This window comes from Eublepharis macularius, chromosome 12 (genome assembly GCF_028583425.1).
Source record: "Eublepharis macularius isolate TG4126 chromosome 12, MPM_Emac_v1.0, whole genome shotgun sequence".
In the NCBI taxonomy this organism is placed as follows: Eukaryota; Metazoa; Chordata; class Lepidosauria; order Squamata; family Eublepharidae; genus Eublepharis; species Eublepharis macularius.
Window position 1 is genome coordinate 65,342,111 of NC_072801.1, and position 17,198 is coordinate 65,359,308.

The 17,198-nt window shown below is 44.5% G+C and overlaps 1 protein-coding gene across 1 annotated transcript; it reads right to left on the bottom strand.

Annotated features, from left to right (window-relative positions):
* Positions 1 to 846: 846 nt before the first annotated feature.
* STX4 (syntaxin 4) lies at positions 847 to 16,810 on the bottom strand. The gene is made up of 11 exons (XM_054993337.1): positions 16,681 to 16,810; positions 10,716 to 10,826; positions 10,050 to 10,149; positions 9,638 to 9,712; positions 9,357 to 9,427; positions 9,137 to 9,245; positions 4,653 to 4,729; positions 4,423 to 4,560; positions 3,861 to 3,971; positions 3,210 to 3,343; positions 847 to 2,274 (listed from the first exon to the last, which is right to left on the bottom strand). Exons 1-10 carry the CDS (start codon positions 16,708 to 16,710, stop codon positions 3,260 to 3,262), a joined length of 906 nt encoding a protein of 301 aa, XP_054849312.1. The 5' UTR covers positions 16,711 to 16,810; the 3' UTR covers positions 847 to 2,274; positions 3,210 to 3,259.
* Positions 16,811 to 17,198: the final 388 nt, after the last annotated feature.

A 17,198-nucleotide genomic window follows, 5' to 3' on the forward strand; every position in this document is an offset into this window, starting at 1 on the left:
ACAGCACTGCCTCAAGTCAGCCCAGTTTGGGATGGGGCCTCGTTTGAGTTTTGACAGTTTGCCTGCCTTTTCTCGCCATAAAGCTCCTTCTTAGGAGACCCAGAACATACCTTTAGACTCCATCTCTTCTCCTAGCCCATGGGCAAGTTAGTACATGTGGATCCAAGAGCTGCTTACATCTTACACAGCTCGGCTATCTTTTGTCATGGTGAGCATGCAGAAGTACACGTGGCAGATGAATATTCCAAGGAATCAGGCTGGAGCTCTCCCAGCAAGTCTACACCATTGTCTTCCAGTGTGCACTTTCCCTTTACAATCAACATGGTTTTTAGAAACAGTAATGCAGAGCAGTTGCAGTGTGTAGTAACTCTCCTGTTACATTTGGAATCAGCATTCAAAATTCGAGTGCTCTTGGGGAGGTTCCCTAGGGCCTGATTTGAGGCCCTTGTTCTAGAAAACCTTGAAAATATACTCTCCCCCATCTACTCACATACTGGGCTACCATCCTCCCACACAGCAGTGGGGGTGCAGGGGATCACTCACTCTGTTCGGGAACTGCCGTTTCTTCTGAAGGTTGAGACAATGACTAATGCAACCAGCTGCGAAGCCAAAGAACAAGGCCTGCTCTTGGGCCAGCAGCCTGGCTGAGGTCTGAATAAGACAAAGTGGCTCAGAATCTGTGTGGTGCATCACAGCCTGTCCCCAGCGGTTGGGGGGCAAGAAGTAGGGCCTTTTTTGAGGCTGATGCTGCTGTTTCATCCCGGGCAGGCTTCTGGCTCCTCTCTGTTTAGAAATTAAGACACTGGCTACTAGAACAAAAGGCACCACTGCTTTGAGACATTCTAAAAAGTACTTTTATTTTTATATTACAAAATAATCTGAGTCAGACTGCTTTTCTTTTTTTTTACACAATCTCCAAGGCAACTGGAACAGTTTGCTCAATACTTGAAATTAGACTGGGGGTTTCTCCTTCCCTTCCAAATTAGCAAAATATCTAATGTTCAGGAACAAGGATAAGCAGCCCCTGCCTCCATTCCCTCATTCGTCCAACCTGCAATTAAAGGACAAACCCCCAGGTGCCCTGTTGTTCCTTTGCTATAATCCATCAGCCCCTAGCCCCAACCTTGAGCACGCCCCTGTGTTCCTGGACATGCTTTTGAGCCAGCTAGTTGGTCTGGATTCTGGTTTACTGAGGGAGCCAACACAAAGCCCACGGGCATGTTTTAATCCATCTCCAAATTACACTGTGACTGCTTTCAAGACACTCCACATAGGGAATAAGCAGGTCCAAAACACGGAGGTGTACAGACACAGGTGCCCGATGGGAGGAGGTGGATGTGGACGGATAACAGGAGGCACTGAGGATGGCCTGACTTTAAAACTGAAGGCAGTAGCAAGAGAGCTCGGCAAAAGACAGCAGACTAAGTCCTGGTTCATGGCACTCTGCTTCAGGCAAACAGTCAGTATATCCCTATTTAGAGTCACAAGGCTTCCTTCAAAGAGAATAAAACCCACAAAAGGTGCTCCAAATGAAGGCAGTAGAATGCAAGATGTTGCAGATTCAGGCCCCTGCGTCTTCTCTCATAGGCACATTGAGCAGGATTGGCCCATGAGTGCGAGGGAACATCCAGTCCCCCCAATTTGTAGAACATCCCCAGCCCCCCTGCTCCCTATTAAGACACAAGTAACATCCCGTGCGGGGAGAGGACAGCTTTAAAGTGGCATGGCATGAAGGAGGAAAGGCGAAAGACAATATGGCAGACTGGCCAGTTCCTCCAAGGCAGCGATTGGAAAGGGGACGTAAGAAAGGCAACAGCGGCCATGATTAAGATGAGAAGATCAGAGAGATTTGGGTCAGCTCAAGAAGATGCTGTCTGAACTCAGAGAAAAAATGCTCATGGGGAATCAGTAAAGAAAACAGCTGACCAAGGAAGTGCCAATTTGTGAGTGGATAGATCAGGGACAAAGAACTGCACTGGGGGTGAAACATACAAACAAACACAGGACCAAAAGGTTACAAACAAAAGAAGGAATAAATTGCATGAAAAACAAGGAAGGCAAAAATCAATACAACGTAGGCTTTGCTCTACATCATCCAGAAATTTGTAGTGCGAGATAAGAAGGGGATCCTAGATTCTGGGGTAACAGGCAGCTTGTGCTTTCACAACTGGATGAAGGCGTGAAGAGTCTCCACCAGCCATTTTTCAGTGCAAAGGCCTCCCTAGCAGGGGGGCAACAGTTCCAGAATCGAGAATGAAGCCAAAGACTGAAACCCTGGAAGACACACAGATACACAAGAATGAGGAGGCAGAGAGTCAGCATGCTTCCATCAAGGCCTAAATGAGAAGCTCCAGATCTCCACGTTGTGTGGTCGCTCCCCCACCTCCCTCCCTCCTACATCAGATCAGCCCAATCTGCACTTGCAAGTTTTTGCGCAAGTGCCCTTGGAAGAGGCATAAAGCACTCGGGCATGCAGTGACTTACTCCTCAGCCTCCTTTACCTGCAGGCAGCAGTGTGTTGGCAGTGCCTGGCTCTGCTGTACAAGGGCCAGGCTGTGTCAGAATAGACTGAAACTGTCCAAGGCCCTTTCTTGCTATTCCAGAGACAAGAGACCATAGCTAGGATGGCATAGACCATGAGTAAGAACTGCCCCAAAGACTTGCATTTTCATGACACAAGTACCAACAGGCTCATCCAGCTGGTTACCAGGTCTCTCCTCATCTGCATGCCAGGCTACTACACTGCTTTGCCCCAGCCAATGCAACCCAGTCACATATCTGTGCTCTATAAGCACACTGGCTTCCACAAGGACAGCTGCAGGAACACCAGACAGCTTGGGAACAGTTTTACGACCTCATGCCCCAGGCTCTTTTTACTGCCAAGAGACTAGAGTCACATTGCACCCGGATGTGAAGTCCTGCCCTCTAGAGACAGTTACACCTGATGCTGCTTGGCAAGTCCCTTCTGGCTGTTTTCCCCTAGGCTCGCTGTGTCTCCTAAGGACAGCAGTGGGAATACTGGGGATGGGGAGAGGCTTTAACGTTATCTCTCTCTTCTCTGGTATATCTTTGCTATTCCACCCTGCTCTGTACAAAGCCATCTTTCTTGTATTATTCTAAGCTCTTGCAGGTTCTTTTTAATAGTAAACTGCCTTGGCATTTATACTCCAACTTTTGATAGAAATAAATAAATAGAGAGCAATACACACCAGCAGGCTCCGACAATGCAGCAGAGGGAGAGACGGAGCTGGGAACCCTTCTAGCCAACCAAAACTGCTATGCAGATGATGCCAATGATGACGACCGCCGTGATACTCAAGCAGATGAAGATCATGACCTTCTTCTACCAAGTACCAGAAAGAGGACAGAAAGGTGTGAGACCGGTGGCTGGGGAGGGAGGCCCAGTGCTTGTATGAATCCAAACAAAGCTACCTCATATAGACCACTGGCCCAATTAAGTCATTACTGTGTACTCTGACTGGTAGTGCTTCACCAGCTTTGGACAGAAAACTCATAGCAAACCCTTTGCCAGAAAACCTTTTATCCAAAAATGCAAGATTGAACCCAGGACTTTCTGCATGCAAAACATGCCCTTCAGGGAGCACCAGGCGTTATGAAAAGCACTGAAAGCTTCCTTCTCCCCACTTTGACTTCATATGGCACTGCCCTCATGTTTCTTCTCTCTGAAGCCATCAAGTTTAGAAATTTGGGCTCCCCCCTCCCTTAAATGAAAGAAGCAATCCTCATGATGTTTAATTCTGCTCTCATGTGCTGCAGCCTTAGTTAAGCGTGGCACGACTGTGGCCTTTTCATTCCAAGGGGGTGCCACATAAATCATGCTTTGGAGCCAGGCAACTTACCTTGCGGGCTTTCTTCTGGTTCTCCTGAGCTGTATGGAGGTGGAGCTGCCCTTTCTTGACATAGTCCTCCGAGTCCAGAATGGCCTTCTCTATCCTGTTAATCATCTCTCCCTAAACCCAGAAGAAGGGGAGGCAGTGAGAAGACTCCAAGGTGAACAGGAGTGCAGTTAAGTCGCTCTGGGGCAAAGGAAAGAGTAGGAGCTAATAGGCTTCTGCATGGATTGAGGGAAGGGGCTGGGTATGTGTGGGGCCAGAAGGAGTGAAGAAATGAGTGCTGGTCAACAGGATATTGTCCAATAAAGGACAAGAAGAAGACAAAGGCGTGTTTGTGCAGCTACTCAACAAGAGACTCTCCCCCTCGAGACTCAGATTCAGCAATTAACCCCACCTTAATTCTGGTGATGGCACATGCAGGACATTCATTTGCAGTGAACAGTAAATGATGAGAGGGGTTCAGATGATGGGCAAGAATGTGAAGTAGATTGTTAAAGAGTATCAAGGATTACCTCTTTCATATCAGGTGAAGAGTGGCTGGCTTCTAGCCTCCCCCCACAACTCATACCTGCAGCTCTACTTCCGTGGCCAGGTACATGAACATTTCGTGCAGCTCTTGGATGCTGCGCTCCAGCTTCAGTATTTCACTGTGCCGTGTCTCAATTTCATTCAGTGCTTGCTTTGTCACTTGGGTGTCCTTCATGATCTGAATGGCGGAGGTGCAGGAGTTTGAGTGTCTCTCAGTGATTTCATGCACCCCCGCTCCTCCTTTTAAAAGCCCTGCTTTCTGATACTCACGTTAGAGACAAACACCTCTGTCTGCCCACTCTCTAGCATCTGGTCCAGCTCTTCATCTGTCACCCCCCCACTGCCAGCTGGAGAGAAAAAAGTGCAACCTGAGCACCAAACTCATCTATCTCGCCCTTGAGTTCAGGGCAGCATACTTTATTTTCCCTTCTTCATTTCATTCTCTCAATAACACAGAATGGCAATTAGGTCAAGAGACAGACAGACACTTGCCCAAGGTCACCCTGTAAGCTTACATGATAGCATGGGGACTGAAACTTGGTTTTCCTAAATCCATCACTCTAACCATTATACTACGCTGGTGCCTCTGCTTTCCTGTTAGGTTTGGGAAATAAAAACAAACTTCTGGCTTTCAGCATCCCCCATTTGAACCATTACATGACCAGCCCTATCCCGAAATTAAGAACAGAATCAGTCTCAGGTTTTGAGGCATTAGACCCCTTTCCCAAAGGCTCACACTGCCAGACTGTGGTAAGGGCCCCTACTCAACTCCTCTAGCACCACATTGCCATCTAGTGGTGCACTGCATCAGCGAAGGGGAAAGCTCAACCCAACACACCCTTTCAGCCTTAAGCACACAGTTCAAGGTCTCAAAAACTCAACACTATGCAACCAGAAAAACCAAATGCTGTGACTAAAATTTGTCCCGCAATGCTTTCTTCTGCAATGCTTTCTTCTAATGTCCTGTTTTCAAGTTTTTTCTAATCTGGGGTGGTCTGCCGAGGAATCCCCGTGTGTTGCGCAGACTCTTGTTCTAAGCCATACAGTTCATGTAGGATTTTGTCTGTCATAACTGGAGGTGGACAAACAGTCTAGAGGCAGAAACTCCTAACCTGAGACTCTTGAAAGGTCAGCCTTCATGAAATGAGGCAAACAGAAACAAGGGGCATGTAAACCCAGGGGTGTGGACTGGGGGATCTATGAGTTTATTCTTGACACCACAGAAAGAGGAACTGAGGAGTCCCAAATATGGTGACATTCTCAAGTAACTGAGATGGTAAAGAACCAGTTCCAAAGAACCATATTCACACTGTCAGAGATGCTTTACTCAGCATGCATCAAAGTCTGTGCCACAGAGATGTCTTTCAGATTCAGGAGGCAATCAGACTTAAGAATTTTGCCAAATAATCCTGCCATATTACATAGAATTGAATCACAAATCCAAATGAATTGACTGTGTGCTCCTGATGCCCCAACATTAACTGAAATTTCATTTCTGAAAATACTTTGGGGGGCAGTTTTGCTGATTCATTTATTAGCACCCAGTTTTCTAGAGCCGTCCACTTTCAGTGTTGCTTTCCACCACTGGAAGGTCATTACACTGGCAACACATGTTGTTGCCCCATGTGAATGGAGAACACACCCAATACTCTCGCTATGCACAATGAGATAAGCAAGAGCATTGAGTCAGCTATCTCCAAGAGAAGCTTGTCTGCCATTACTGATTTTTTCAACAAACTTTTCAAATATTTCTCCACAAACAGATGTGGAAATGTATTGTCGAAGGCTTTCACGGCCGGAGAACGATGGTTGTTGTGGGTTTTCCGGGCTGTATTGCCGTGGTCTTGGCATTGTAGTTCCTGACGTTTCGCCAGCAGCTGTGGCTGGCATCTTCAGAGGTGTAGCACCAAAAGACAGAGATCTCTCAGTGTCACAGTGTGGAAAGTTTCTCAGCAAAACTGAGAGCAACCAAATGGCTCCTTCGCTGTAGACAGAACACAGTATTGGGGGAGGGGGAGAAAATCCCAAGACAGGGCTTAATTCCCCCTCCCATTCACATTTTCACCCTTTGGGAGAATACAAGGCCGGCAGAGGGGCAGCAACATGGCATGTCCCTAACTGGTTCTTCTGAGCTGGCACTGTGCCCTGCTTAAATATGGGTGGAGTCTGTAGACCATGAACAGCTACCAGAAAATTGCTAATAGGAGCCTCGGTATGGCTCAGACTTCTGCAGATCTTCAGCTGAACCTTTTAACATCACAGGGACTCCTGTGGGAAATTTCAGGACGGACTCCTTCCAGCCTGCCCTACTCCCATTTATGCCATATCCCTTTTAACTCCCGTTTACGATGTACTGCTTTTAGCTTCCGAGTCCACTTGAAGGATGCTGCAACCAAGCAGGATGGTCTTTCTGGATCCTCATGTCATATACACACAATGACAAACCATCTTTATTTTGCAGGTTCTGTGCAGTGATAATTTCTACAATGGTTTGTTGTACAGACTTTGGGCTGGCTGTGCCAGCCAACAGTGAATAAACGAACTGGGAAACCTTTTTCCCCCTTCCACTCATTATTTTGCTGTGAATTCCCAAGCCAAACGTGCTTGTCTATCTCACCTTCCAACTTCCCTGGCTTTCAAGGTCATCTTTCCTTGGAGGACAACAGACAGTCGCTCTCGGTCTCCACAGGAAGATGACTTGGCTGGCATACAAGAAGCAGCACGTCACGGAGGCTTTTTATAAAACTGCACTGAGCCTTTCAAGATTTTATGATGGTGGTGGAGGGGGGGAATTAAACCAGATATACGCAACCTTTCCTCTCTCAGGTCCGTATATACAGAGATAAAATGTACTAAAATACCCGTATATGTGTGATTTTACTGTGTGTGTATACACACACACACACACACACAAGGGTATGGTATTTATATGTTGAACCACACTTGATGTTTTTAATCAAACTCATGCACTTTCATTTGTTGAATTAAATTATATACTGGCGTTTTAATTATTTGTATCACATTTTTAGTTATGCTTGATTCTTTTTTTTTTGTTCCAACTTCTTTGGTTACCCTTCTTCTGCAGGGTTGTTGTCCCCCCCCCCCTTTTTGTTGTTTTTTTTCACCCGTTACAAATCCCTGTAATTTCTTTAGGAAGAAAAACCTGTCTGATGGAATGCAGCTAACCTCCAGAAAGGGAGAGAGAGAGAGAATAAGGTCCTTAGAATTAATAGGATTTCTAAGCGCTGAATTACAACACACATCCTAAGCCACCCTCTAGTTCTGGGCTGTATGACTCTCCACAACCCACATTCTGTCATCTGGCAAAACACACAGAAGGTACAGACACAGGTGTTCTCCCTCTGCTTTGTTAATTCCAGGTCTGAAGTTATTAACACCAAAGGAAGAAGGTCATGATTTCCTTCCTGAAGAGAGCCCACCAACGTTCTCAGCTTCTGCATAACTGGGAACTCAGCCATTTCTTCTCTGCTATGTGACCGCTCCCTGAACTTTCAGGATTTAAATGGCACTCACTACATGATGATAGCTAGGAGTAGGCTCTGCATAGGATCCTTGGGGTCAGGTCAGTCAGCTGTTTTCTGCTAAAGGTGAATGGCAGTGGCCTATCTTTGGCCTTTAACACAGAAAAAGCTGGATACAACTAGCAGTGCTTTAGACCACCAACCTTCAACTGGTGGGGTGGGTCATCAGTGACTAGGTGTAAAGGATGACAAAGCTCTTTTACATGGAGCAGTTATGTAGAAATGGGAATTGGGGCAGCTGCAGCTTGCTACACAGAAGTAAGAGGAGATGGCTCCTGCTAGAAGCCCCTATTCTACAAGAGGCTTGCCCTCCTTTGTAGCGGGTCACCCGAGGAGGCAGGCAAATGCACATATTGGGTCAATTCAATTTGCAGGATGGGGATAAAAAGAGAGTACAGAAAAGGCATAAGATTATCCATTTAGACAACTTTGGCAGACTTCTCCCAGCTTCTGGTAATGTGGAAATCGCTACACTTGAATCAGTGCTCTACCCATTTGTTTTTCTCCTGATCACCCTAGCACACACTTGCATGTGACCCTTAGTAACAAGGCTGTCAAGAGGCTGCAGACAGGTATACTTTGAGCTTTTAGGGAAAAAAACACTGACAGCCACCAATGCAACCTCTTTTCTGCACCATGAGATTTTACACTTAGAATACATTATACAAATCAAGGTTACTCCCTCCCACTCTGTGACTCATGGAGAGGGGTAAGGAACTAAAAGGCAATACTGAAAGACGTCATCTTCGAAATTTCGAAGACCTCATTTTCCAAACCCAGCACAGGCATGCATGCACACAATCTTGAGGTTTCACCAGGCATGGACCACATTTTAAAGTAACTCTTGCAACCCTTAAGACTAGAAATGTGCTCTCTCTCTCTCACCCCTCCCCTCGAAAGAAAGCTGTATGGTGTATACTGATGCCTGATATACATAAAACCTTGCTTTGCAAGCTTTGCTCAACAGTTTGCATACTTCTGCACATCCCACCACAAACAACAGCAGTGTGGTCAACAGGGCATCTAACTTGGGTTTAGAAGGCTTGGCTTTGGGCAAGTCACAACCTCAGCATACCCTACAGCTGGCACCTTCCCTTGTTTCTGTGACCCAAGGGACAGTACAAGTGTGAAGCCACCAAACAGCAGAGCAGGGACTTTTCTCATACTTACAGCCATCTTTTGGCCTGATGCAAAGGAAGCAAAGACACTTACTGATTTGCAGTTGTCGCTTGATCCGTTCAAGGTTCCGGTCTCGGTACTCTGATTGTGTCGAGTTGCACTTATTGATAAGATCCAAGAACTGTTGAGACAGGATCCCATGCTAAAACAGAAATGGAAAGACAGGGTTAAGAACACCTGGGGCTGCCTCACCAGCTTGGCTACCAAACTAACCACCTATACTACCAAGCCAGCTAGTGGGGCTGCATCTCACCTGTGTCTTTTTCATGCGGGCCTGGACAGTGTTCTGATTCTCATCTTCTTCACCTTTCTTGGGCTCAATCTCTAATTAAAGAAAAATAAAAACACAGACCTACCGTTAAGTCATCTCATTTCCTCCTGGAGCGACATACAGGATTCTGGAGTTGCAAGCCAACCCCCTGGTCACCTCTCCCTCGGCTGATGGGCAGGGTCCAGGAGCCCAGTATCCAGCACCCTCCCCTTCCTGCCACCCATTAAATCCCCATCATCCTTTCCTTGCAGATTCCTACTTACTCTTCAGGCGACCCCGAATGTCCTTTGCCAAGTCCTTGATCTCCTCACGTAATTTCTGTAAGTCTTGTTTCATGCCTGGAAATACAAGGTTTAAAAGCAAGTGCTGGCAGGGAGCGCTTGCATGGGGCTTGCACGGGCACCACTTGGGCTTCTTCACCACATCCAATTCCTGCAAGGCTCTGGTTTCCAGCTCATCTCAGTCACCAACCTTTCTCCTAGAGCTTGTCATCATCAGGGGATGCTTTGGCTTGGCATGAAAGTTCGCACACTGTCTTAATTAGCAGCATCGACTACCACATGTCAACTGAAGTCTTGCTGGGATTCTCCTTTTCTATTCTTTTCTAGAACTGGATGACCCCCCTGCCCATGACTATTCTCTTCCCAGTTGCTCCCTCCTCCCTAGTAAACTTACTTTCTTCAGGAAGTGGTGTGGCCAGAATTGTGATCTGGTGTTTCTCCAGATCTATCACTTTGCTTTCCAGAGTCTTCAATGCCTCACGGATACCACGTGTCTGATGCAGTGAAAGGGATATGATGAGAAGGGACAAAATTAACTATTAAGTAGAAACAATGTTTACCTTTAAACAATGTGAATGCAACTAGTCTTCTGTTAACATCTGTCTGTCCCCAGTAAAGGCTCTAGAAAATGTCCCATGGCTTGCAGACAATATTTATACACTGCGAGTTACCTAAAAGCTGCTCACGATTATTGGGACACATTATAGGGACTCAAGTCCTCCTTTTCCTCAGCTGCATAGTAACAAGACTGCCAACTCTTCTGACACATCACAGCAACTAAGCCAATGACAGAGTGTGTGTGTCCCCTCTGCCAGCCTATGCCCACTGTGATGCCACAGCATACCAGCCAATGGCTTCAAGAGAGGCAGAACAAGAGCGGTCAGAGGATAAGGAAGAAATGTCATGGGAGAATGGAAACACGACCTGCCATACTGATGGGTGGGCACATATTTTTTCACCATCACCCCTTCCCCAAATGTGTAATCCACCTTGAGACTCAGTGAGAAAGGCAGAATAAAAATAAAATGAATAAAAATGCAAAAAAAAAAAAGGACAATACCATTTGGAAGAATTCATCAGTAGGATCTGGGGAGTCCTTGAATTTTGCCGATCCTGGCCGCACAACCAGCGCCACATGTTCATCTCCTTCACTGTCAGAGTTGTCATAATTCTATGAAAGATGCAGAGAGAGAAAACCACTTACTATGCATATATTTGAGGTGGCAGCAGAGGAAGAGGCACAGAGGAGAAACCATGCTCCTCATCAAGTAAAATCCAGTTAGAGTAGAAGGAACACATTACAGAAACCAATCCCCAACATTTCAAGGATGCTCTAAAACAGATATAGCATCCTGACCTGGCATCAACATTACAGTTCCAAAGAACAAACTGGTCTGATTTGTATTTAGTTTTGGCACACCCCCAGGCTTCCTCCTGTACTCTCTGTACTATTAGACTAGCACAGAACCTTGGAGAGCAATAGTTAAATTTCTAGTGCCGACATAAATATGGAAAGACATTAAATACAATGGTGTAATAATGAGATACACAATTGCCCCATGTTGGAAACCTATGTTCTTCAGTAACATTCATCTTAAAAGAATCACTCATTTTTCCATGTGAAAGGCAAACTGACTACTCTGCCACTATGCCTTGCTGGGTGAGATCAATTTATTCACTTGTGCAAGTGATTCAGTGCAAAAAGGAGGGGGGAAAGTCTGTGGACAGGAGAACTAGAAGAGACGCTGGACATTGAGACTTTCCCCTTGGGGGAAACACCGGCCTCAGTCTTTTACCACCATAGCAAAAGTGAGCTATAACACAACACACACACACACACAAACACAAATATATACCATGAACATACATTTGGGCTGCCTTCTGTTCCTATTTACCTGAATCTCAACATCTTACTGATAAGCAGAATTATAATTCTACCATGCCCTAGGAAACTAACTTCAGTGGCAGATTCCAGGGTGAAACTGATGAAATAAGAGGTCATCAATAAGAGTCAGTTTGGTGTAGTGGTTAGAGAGGCAGAATTCTAATCTGGAGAACCAGGTTTGATTCCCAACTCCTCCGCTTGAAGCCAGCTGGGTGACCTTGGGTCAGTCACAGCTCTCTCAGCCCCACCCACCTCACAGGGTGTTTTGTTGTGGGGATAATGATAACACACTTTGTAAACCGCTCTGAGTGGGTGTTAAGTTGTCCTGAAGGGCTGTATATAAATCAAATGTTGTTGTTCATGTTAAAATTATGTTCATGTTAATACCATTTCCCAAGTGATTAACAAGGATTTGGAATTCCTCAGCTACTATACATGTTCATTTTATATGATTCTATCTTGCCCTGCACTTCTTGCATTTCACAGCCCTATAACTCCATTGTTTATATTTTTCCATTCACCACTATATGTTTGCCTAGTGACAACCATTATGGGCAGCTGACAAAGTAGGCATTAGTCCACAATGCTAGAATTAAAACTTGCTTGTCCTTTCAATGCAATGAGACTCCTATTTACTTAAGAATGACTATGTACATCCAGGATTTTGCAGGAGCATTGAAAACTCACAGAATATGTCACTGGGTAACAAATTCCATTTCCCAAGAACTTCAGTTTTCAATAAAATAAAAGTTTTTACCCCCCATAGTCATGAAGATATGCTTGAAATAAAACGGTTAAAACTAGTAAAGCCTCTGAGGACAGAAAGGTGTCTAAGTAAGATTTTCTAATAGTTTGGGATTCGCTGCCCTTCTTCCTAACATGCAAAATCAAAATAAAATTACGCATAACATTTTAAACAAATATGCTGAATTCCGCATTGAAGATTCAGTTCTGTAAGCTGCAGAATTCTGCATTTCTTCACTCAGAATTTGAGTATTTGTTCTGTTATACAGCATTTCAACTAGGGATGTAAATCTCTGGTGTCTGCCATCTACACAAACAGTAAGGCTAACTTTCGAAATCACACATTCCAGAGGCAAAGATGACCTTGGAACACAAACTTCTCCAAACTTTTACAGCAATATATACATGGTAAACAAATCCTTATTGTGCAATCATTTAAACATTTTTATGTTTTACATCCCTAATTCAAAGTTGACATCTTTTTAAAAAACCAATGTGTTAACATAATAAAAGCTGCTAATAAAAGCTGCCAATTAAATTACTACAAGAAAACCAACATTAATCAGAAAACATCCAACTTTTACTCTCTCCCAAATTCCCTCCAAAATAAGATCTTTACAAAAAGAAATAAGGTAGCAAAGTGGTCTTCAAGGTAGGTGGCTAACAAGATGAGATAATCCCAGAGTCTGGGAGTAATAGCTAAAAAAAGACGTGGCGCATATGCCCACCACCTTCACTTACAAGGGCATATAATTGAAGTCATAAAGTCATGGAGACAGTTCTTCAAATACACCAGCCCTCAAGCTTTAGAAGTCAATACCAGTACTTTGAACTAGCCCAGTAGTGTATTAGAAATCAACGAAGAGAAGACGATACCCATACCTTCACAACATAAATTTATATATTTATTTATTCGTCATTTATAGTCCGCCTTTTCTCACTGAGACTCAAGGCAGATTACACAATGTGAGATTAGTACAGTCAATATCAAGGGCATTTCCATACATAATACCACAGTGTAAATAAATGCAAGTTAACAAAGACGTAACATTAGAAAGAATCTAACACAGAGTTGAAGAAATGCTGAAATAGTACATAACCAATTCTAAGTCTGACATTAGACAACATGAAGCACAGGTAGCTCACAGGAGCACATATTTAAAGCAACAGATAGTATGTATTGTAACATAGTAGTGAAGTCTATGGTCGCTAACTCGTTATTGAAACATCTGAGACCCCTTTGTATTATTTCAGCACACAATTTCCATTCCATTTAGAAGTCTTAAACTTGGATTCTCTACAGTTCTGATAAAGAGAGGGAAAATGGGGAGACAGGTAGAGTTATTACAGTAGACTAGAAAAGTCAAGTTGATGCCTAGACAGGGTTGATGCAGCGACAAAGTTTACAAGGTAAGATACCTAACAAGTCTGCTTATAGGATGCTTTGCCCATTCAAATGGCTAATTATAGAAACAGCCGCTGAATGTAAATTCCAGAAATGCAGACAACATTGTGGTGGAATCTTCAAAATTTAATTTAATTATAGTGCAAGCTTTCAAAGGCCATCAGCCTCCTTTATCAGGTGCATCTATACAGGTGGTAGGAATATTACCACTATTTAACCAGGCTACACAATTAAACTGTAACCATAAATTAGAATTAGATTTGACTGGTGGGGCAGAGCCTGAAGAAAACATCTTTCATGCAGGTCTCAAAGTTCTCTCTCCTTCCTGAGTCAAGTTTGATGACTATTTTTTTCCATCTAGTTTGCAGTCCAAGTTAGAAGCTGTTTTGCATGTCAGAGTAAAACCACCACATCCCTTTTAGCAACAATCACAGGCAACTAAAGTCAACAGCTTTCAGTTGAAGTTGACAAGAAGTCTTAAACCTGGATTCTCTGCAGTTCTTACAAAGAGGAGGGAAATGTGGAGACAGGTGGAGATCTCTAAGTAGACTAGAAATGTCAAGTTGATGCTGAGACAGGGTTGATGCAGAGACAAAGTTTACAAGGTAAGATACCTAACAAGAAAAACAACCCTAAACCAGATTGCTGGGATGCTAGAAGGATCATGTACAAGGCATAAATTTTGCTTTGAGCCATCCACAATCCTAGTTCAAAAGCTGAGACAACCAAATGCCTCTTCTCACACCATAAATAAATGCATTTTGCAATTCTACAGCATGTAGCTTCTCATCATCACTTATATTATACTTTAAATTATGTGTTGCGATTCCTCCAAGGGGCACAGTCAGGGTGGCATACACTGGGGGCAATACTATATTCTCTTCTCAACCTACAATACACAGACACAGTGACTGATCCAAAGTTACCTGGAGAACGTCAACTTCCCAGTCTAGTTCCATATCCTACACAAACCTTCCTCCTGAAGTTCATGAGATTGTTCATTTTTTTTTGTTGCTGCTTAGGGTGACAGGCATATTCAATGTTTTTATATTTAATTCCTTCATTTATACCCCCATCCTTCTCCCCAATAGGGGTGTTGCCTTTACAACTGAGGGTCACATCTCCAACAACTTCTTCAATTGCTGGAAATCCAAGGCCCAGACCCTAAATGCATTCCGTTGCACCCTATTTCTATTCTCATCCGGATTATGATTATGGGCTCTGAGATAAAGCCTTCTAGTTGGCAAGCCAAGCAGGAGATAAGAAAGTCATGGAACATTGTGGAAAAGGATAGGGGAGCAGTCTTATTGAGGGAAGCATTCTGTAAAGGTGGGTTTGAAGACCTGTCAGAGGAAGGAAAAAGATAATGGGGGAGCAAAAAGAAGGGCACCAGAAGATCAAAATGAGGTTGATGTAAAAAATATCATGAAGTTCACAGGGTGGCCTTGAGACACCCAGCAACAGAAGGGGGGGGGGGCTAAAGCAAAGCAAGAGTTGTAATTATTAATTAAAAGTTTACTGTAGACTTCCCTTTTGTGGTAAAATGAGAAACTGAAAAGTTCCCTAAGAGTCTTGCCTGAGGGGAATTTTCAAAACACAAACCTCATTTTTCCTTCTGCCAAAAAAGAGAAGTTCACAGAACTTGCCTCACAAGATTGTTGTGGTAATAAAATTGGTTGGTGGTCAGGATTATAACCAGAGCAAAATTAGGGTCCAATAGCATCGTAAAAACCAACTAGATTTCCAGGGTACGAGCTTTCGAAAGTCAAAACTCCCTTCAAGTTGGACTCTCAAAAGCTTATACCATGGAAATCTAGTTGGTCTTTGAAGTGGTGCTACTGGACCCGAATCTTGCTCTTCTACTGTAGACCAACACAGCTACCCACCTGAAACTAGGATTATAATCACACACTTTGGTTCTTGGAAAATAAAACATAGTTATACAAAATTGAAGTTCTCCACTGAGGTAACCCTAGTATTATACAACTGGGGAAATGGATAGGTAAAAAACAGTAAAGAGCCCAGTAGCACCTTTAAGACTAACCAACTTTACTGTAGCATAAGCTTTCGAGAATCACAGTTCTCTTCATCAGATGCAATTGTCAGGTTAAAGATCCAGAGGAGTTAGCTGTGTTAGTCTGTAGTAGCAAAATCAAAAAGAGTCCAGTAGCACCTTTAAGACTAACCAATTTTATTGCAGCATAAGCTTTCGAGAATCAAGTTCTCTTCGTCAGATGCCTGATACAAACTGGTCAAATACAGAAGAGGAGGGATTGTCAGGTTGTGGTTCTCGAAAGCTTATGCTACAGTAAAGTTGGTTAGTCTTAAAGGTGCTACTGGACTCTTTTCTATTTTTGCTACTACAGACTAACAGGGCTAATTCCTCTGGTAAAAAATAGTAGATGATCAGGGAGTGGAAAAACTCACATTATGTAATCTGCCTTGAGTCTCAGTGAGAAAGGCAAACTATAAATGACAATTAAACAAACAAATAAATAAAAGAATGGGAAACTCATAATTTTTTTTAAAGCGCCTCTTGATGCTTTTCCTGAGCAGTAGCACAAGAGGTAGACATTTAGTACCTGAAGCTTTTCCTGGCAGAGACCAAACCATGGAAATAAGGTTGCCAACTCTGGGTTGGAAAATTCCTGGAGATTTGGGAATGGACCCTGAGGAGGGCAGGGTCTGGGGGAAGAAAGGAAACCTCAGAGGGATATAATGCCAGAGTCCACCCTCCAAAGCAGCCATTTTTTTCCAGGGGAACTGTTCTCTTTATCCAGTAGTGCTAGGAGGTCTCCAGCTCCCACCTAGAAGTTGGCAACCCTAGGTCGAACCGGGGAGAGGTGGACTCAGGCGAGGGAGGGGACAGGCTGCTACGTGAGCAGAGAGAATGAAGAGCAACCAGCGGGGCAAGGAAGGAATGGGGGAGGGCGGAGCCAAGAGACCGTTGTGGGCGTGGCCGGGCGCGCGAAAAGGGGGCCAACCGCTCACCTCTCGCAGCTCGAGCGTTCGATCCCTCATAGCGTCTCCTTTTTTTTCCCTTCACACCCCGGGGACGAAGCGACACAGAGGGGAGGGGGGAATAGAATGAAGGGAAAGGATCAACTGCGCAGGCGCAGCCAAGGTGCGCGCTCTCTTTTTCTCTCCTACCCCGCCCGTCTTTTGACTCCGCCTCCTCCCCATGCCTGGCGGCCGCGCGGTACGCAGGCGCAAACCAAACTCCTCCTTTCCCATCACCTCAGCCAATGGGGAGGGGGAAGAGGCGTGCCGCCCGAACTCGTTCGGGTCTTTCCGTTAACCGGAATGATCGCGTTTAGGACGGGAGGGCGTAAGAAGGATATAAGATCCCCTCCCACGGTGGAAGGAAGTTTTAAAAACCGGAAGCGTCTCTGCCAGAGAATGAATGACTTCAATATGGCCACTGCCGGAAGTCATTCATAGAGTCATGTGGCTGGTAGAGTGTCGCGCCTGCCTATCTCTAGTTTTTACCATTGAATCGTCTTCTTTTA

What these genes read in the sequence shown, in the direction of transcription:
- STX4 (XM_054993337.1), bottom strand. Translation starts at nt 16,710, where the DNA reads ATGAGGGATCGAACGCTCGAGCTGCGAGAG. An exon ending in CTGATGAATTCTTCCAAATG is followed by an intron (nt 10,150 to 10,715) that starts GTATTGTCCTTT and finishes TCACTGCATCAG; the next exon opens with ACACGTGGTATCCGTGAGGC. An exon ending in CAGAGGTGTTTGTCTCTAAC is followed by an intron (nt 4,561 to 4,652) that starts GTGAGTATCAGA and finishes TCCGCCATTCAG; the next exon opens with ATCATGAAGGACACCCAAGT.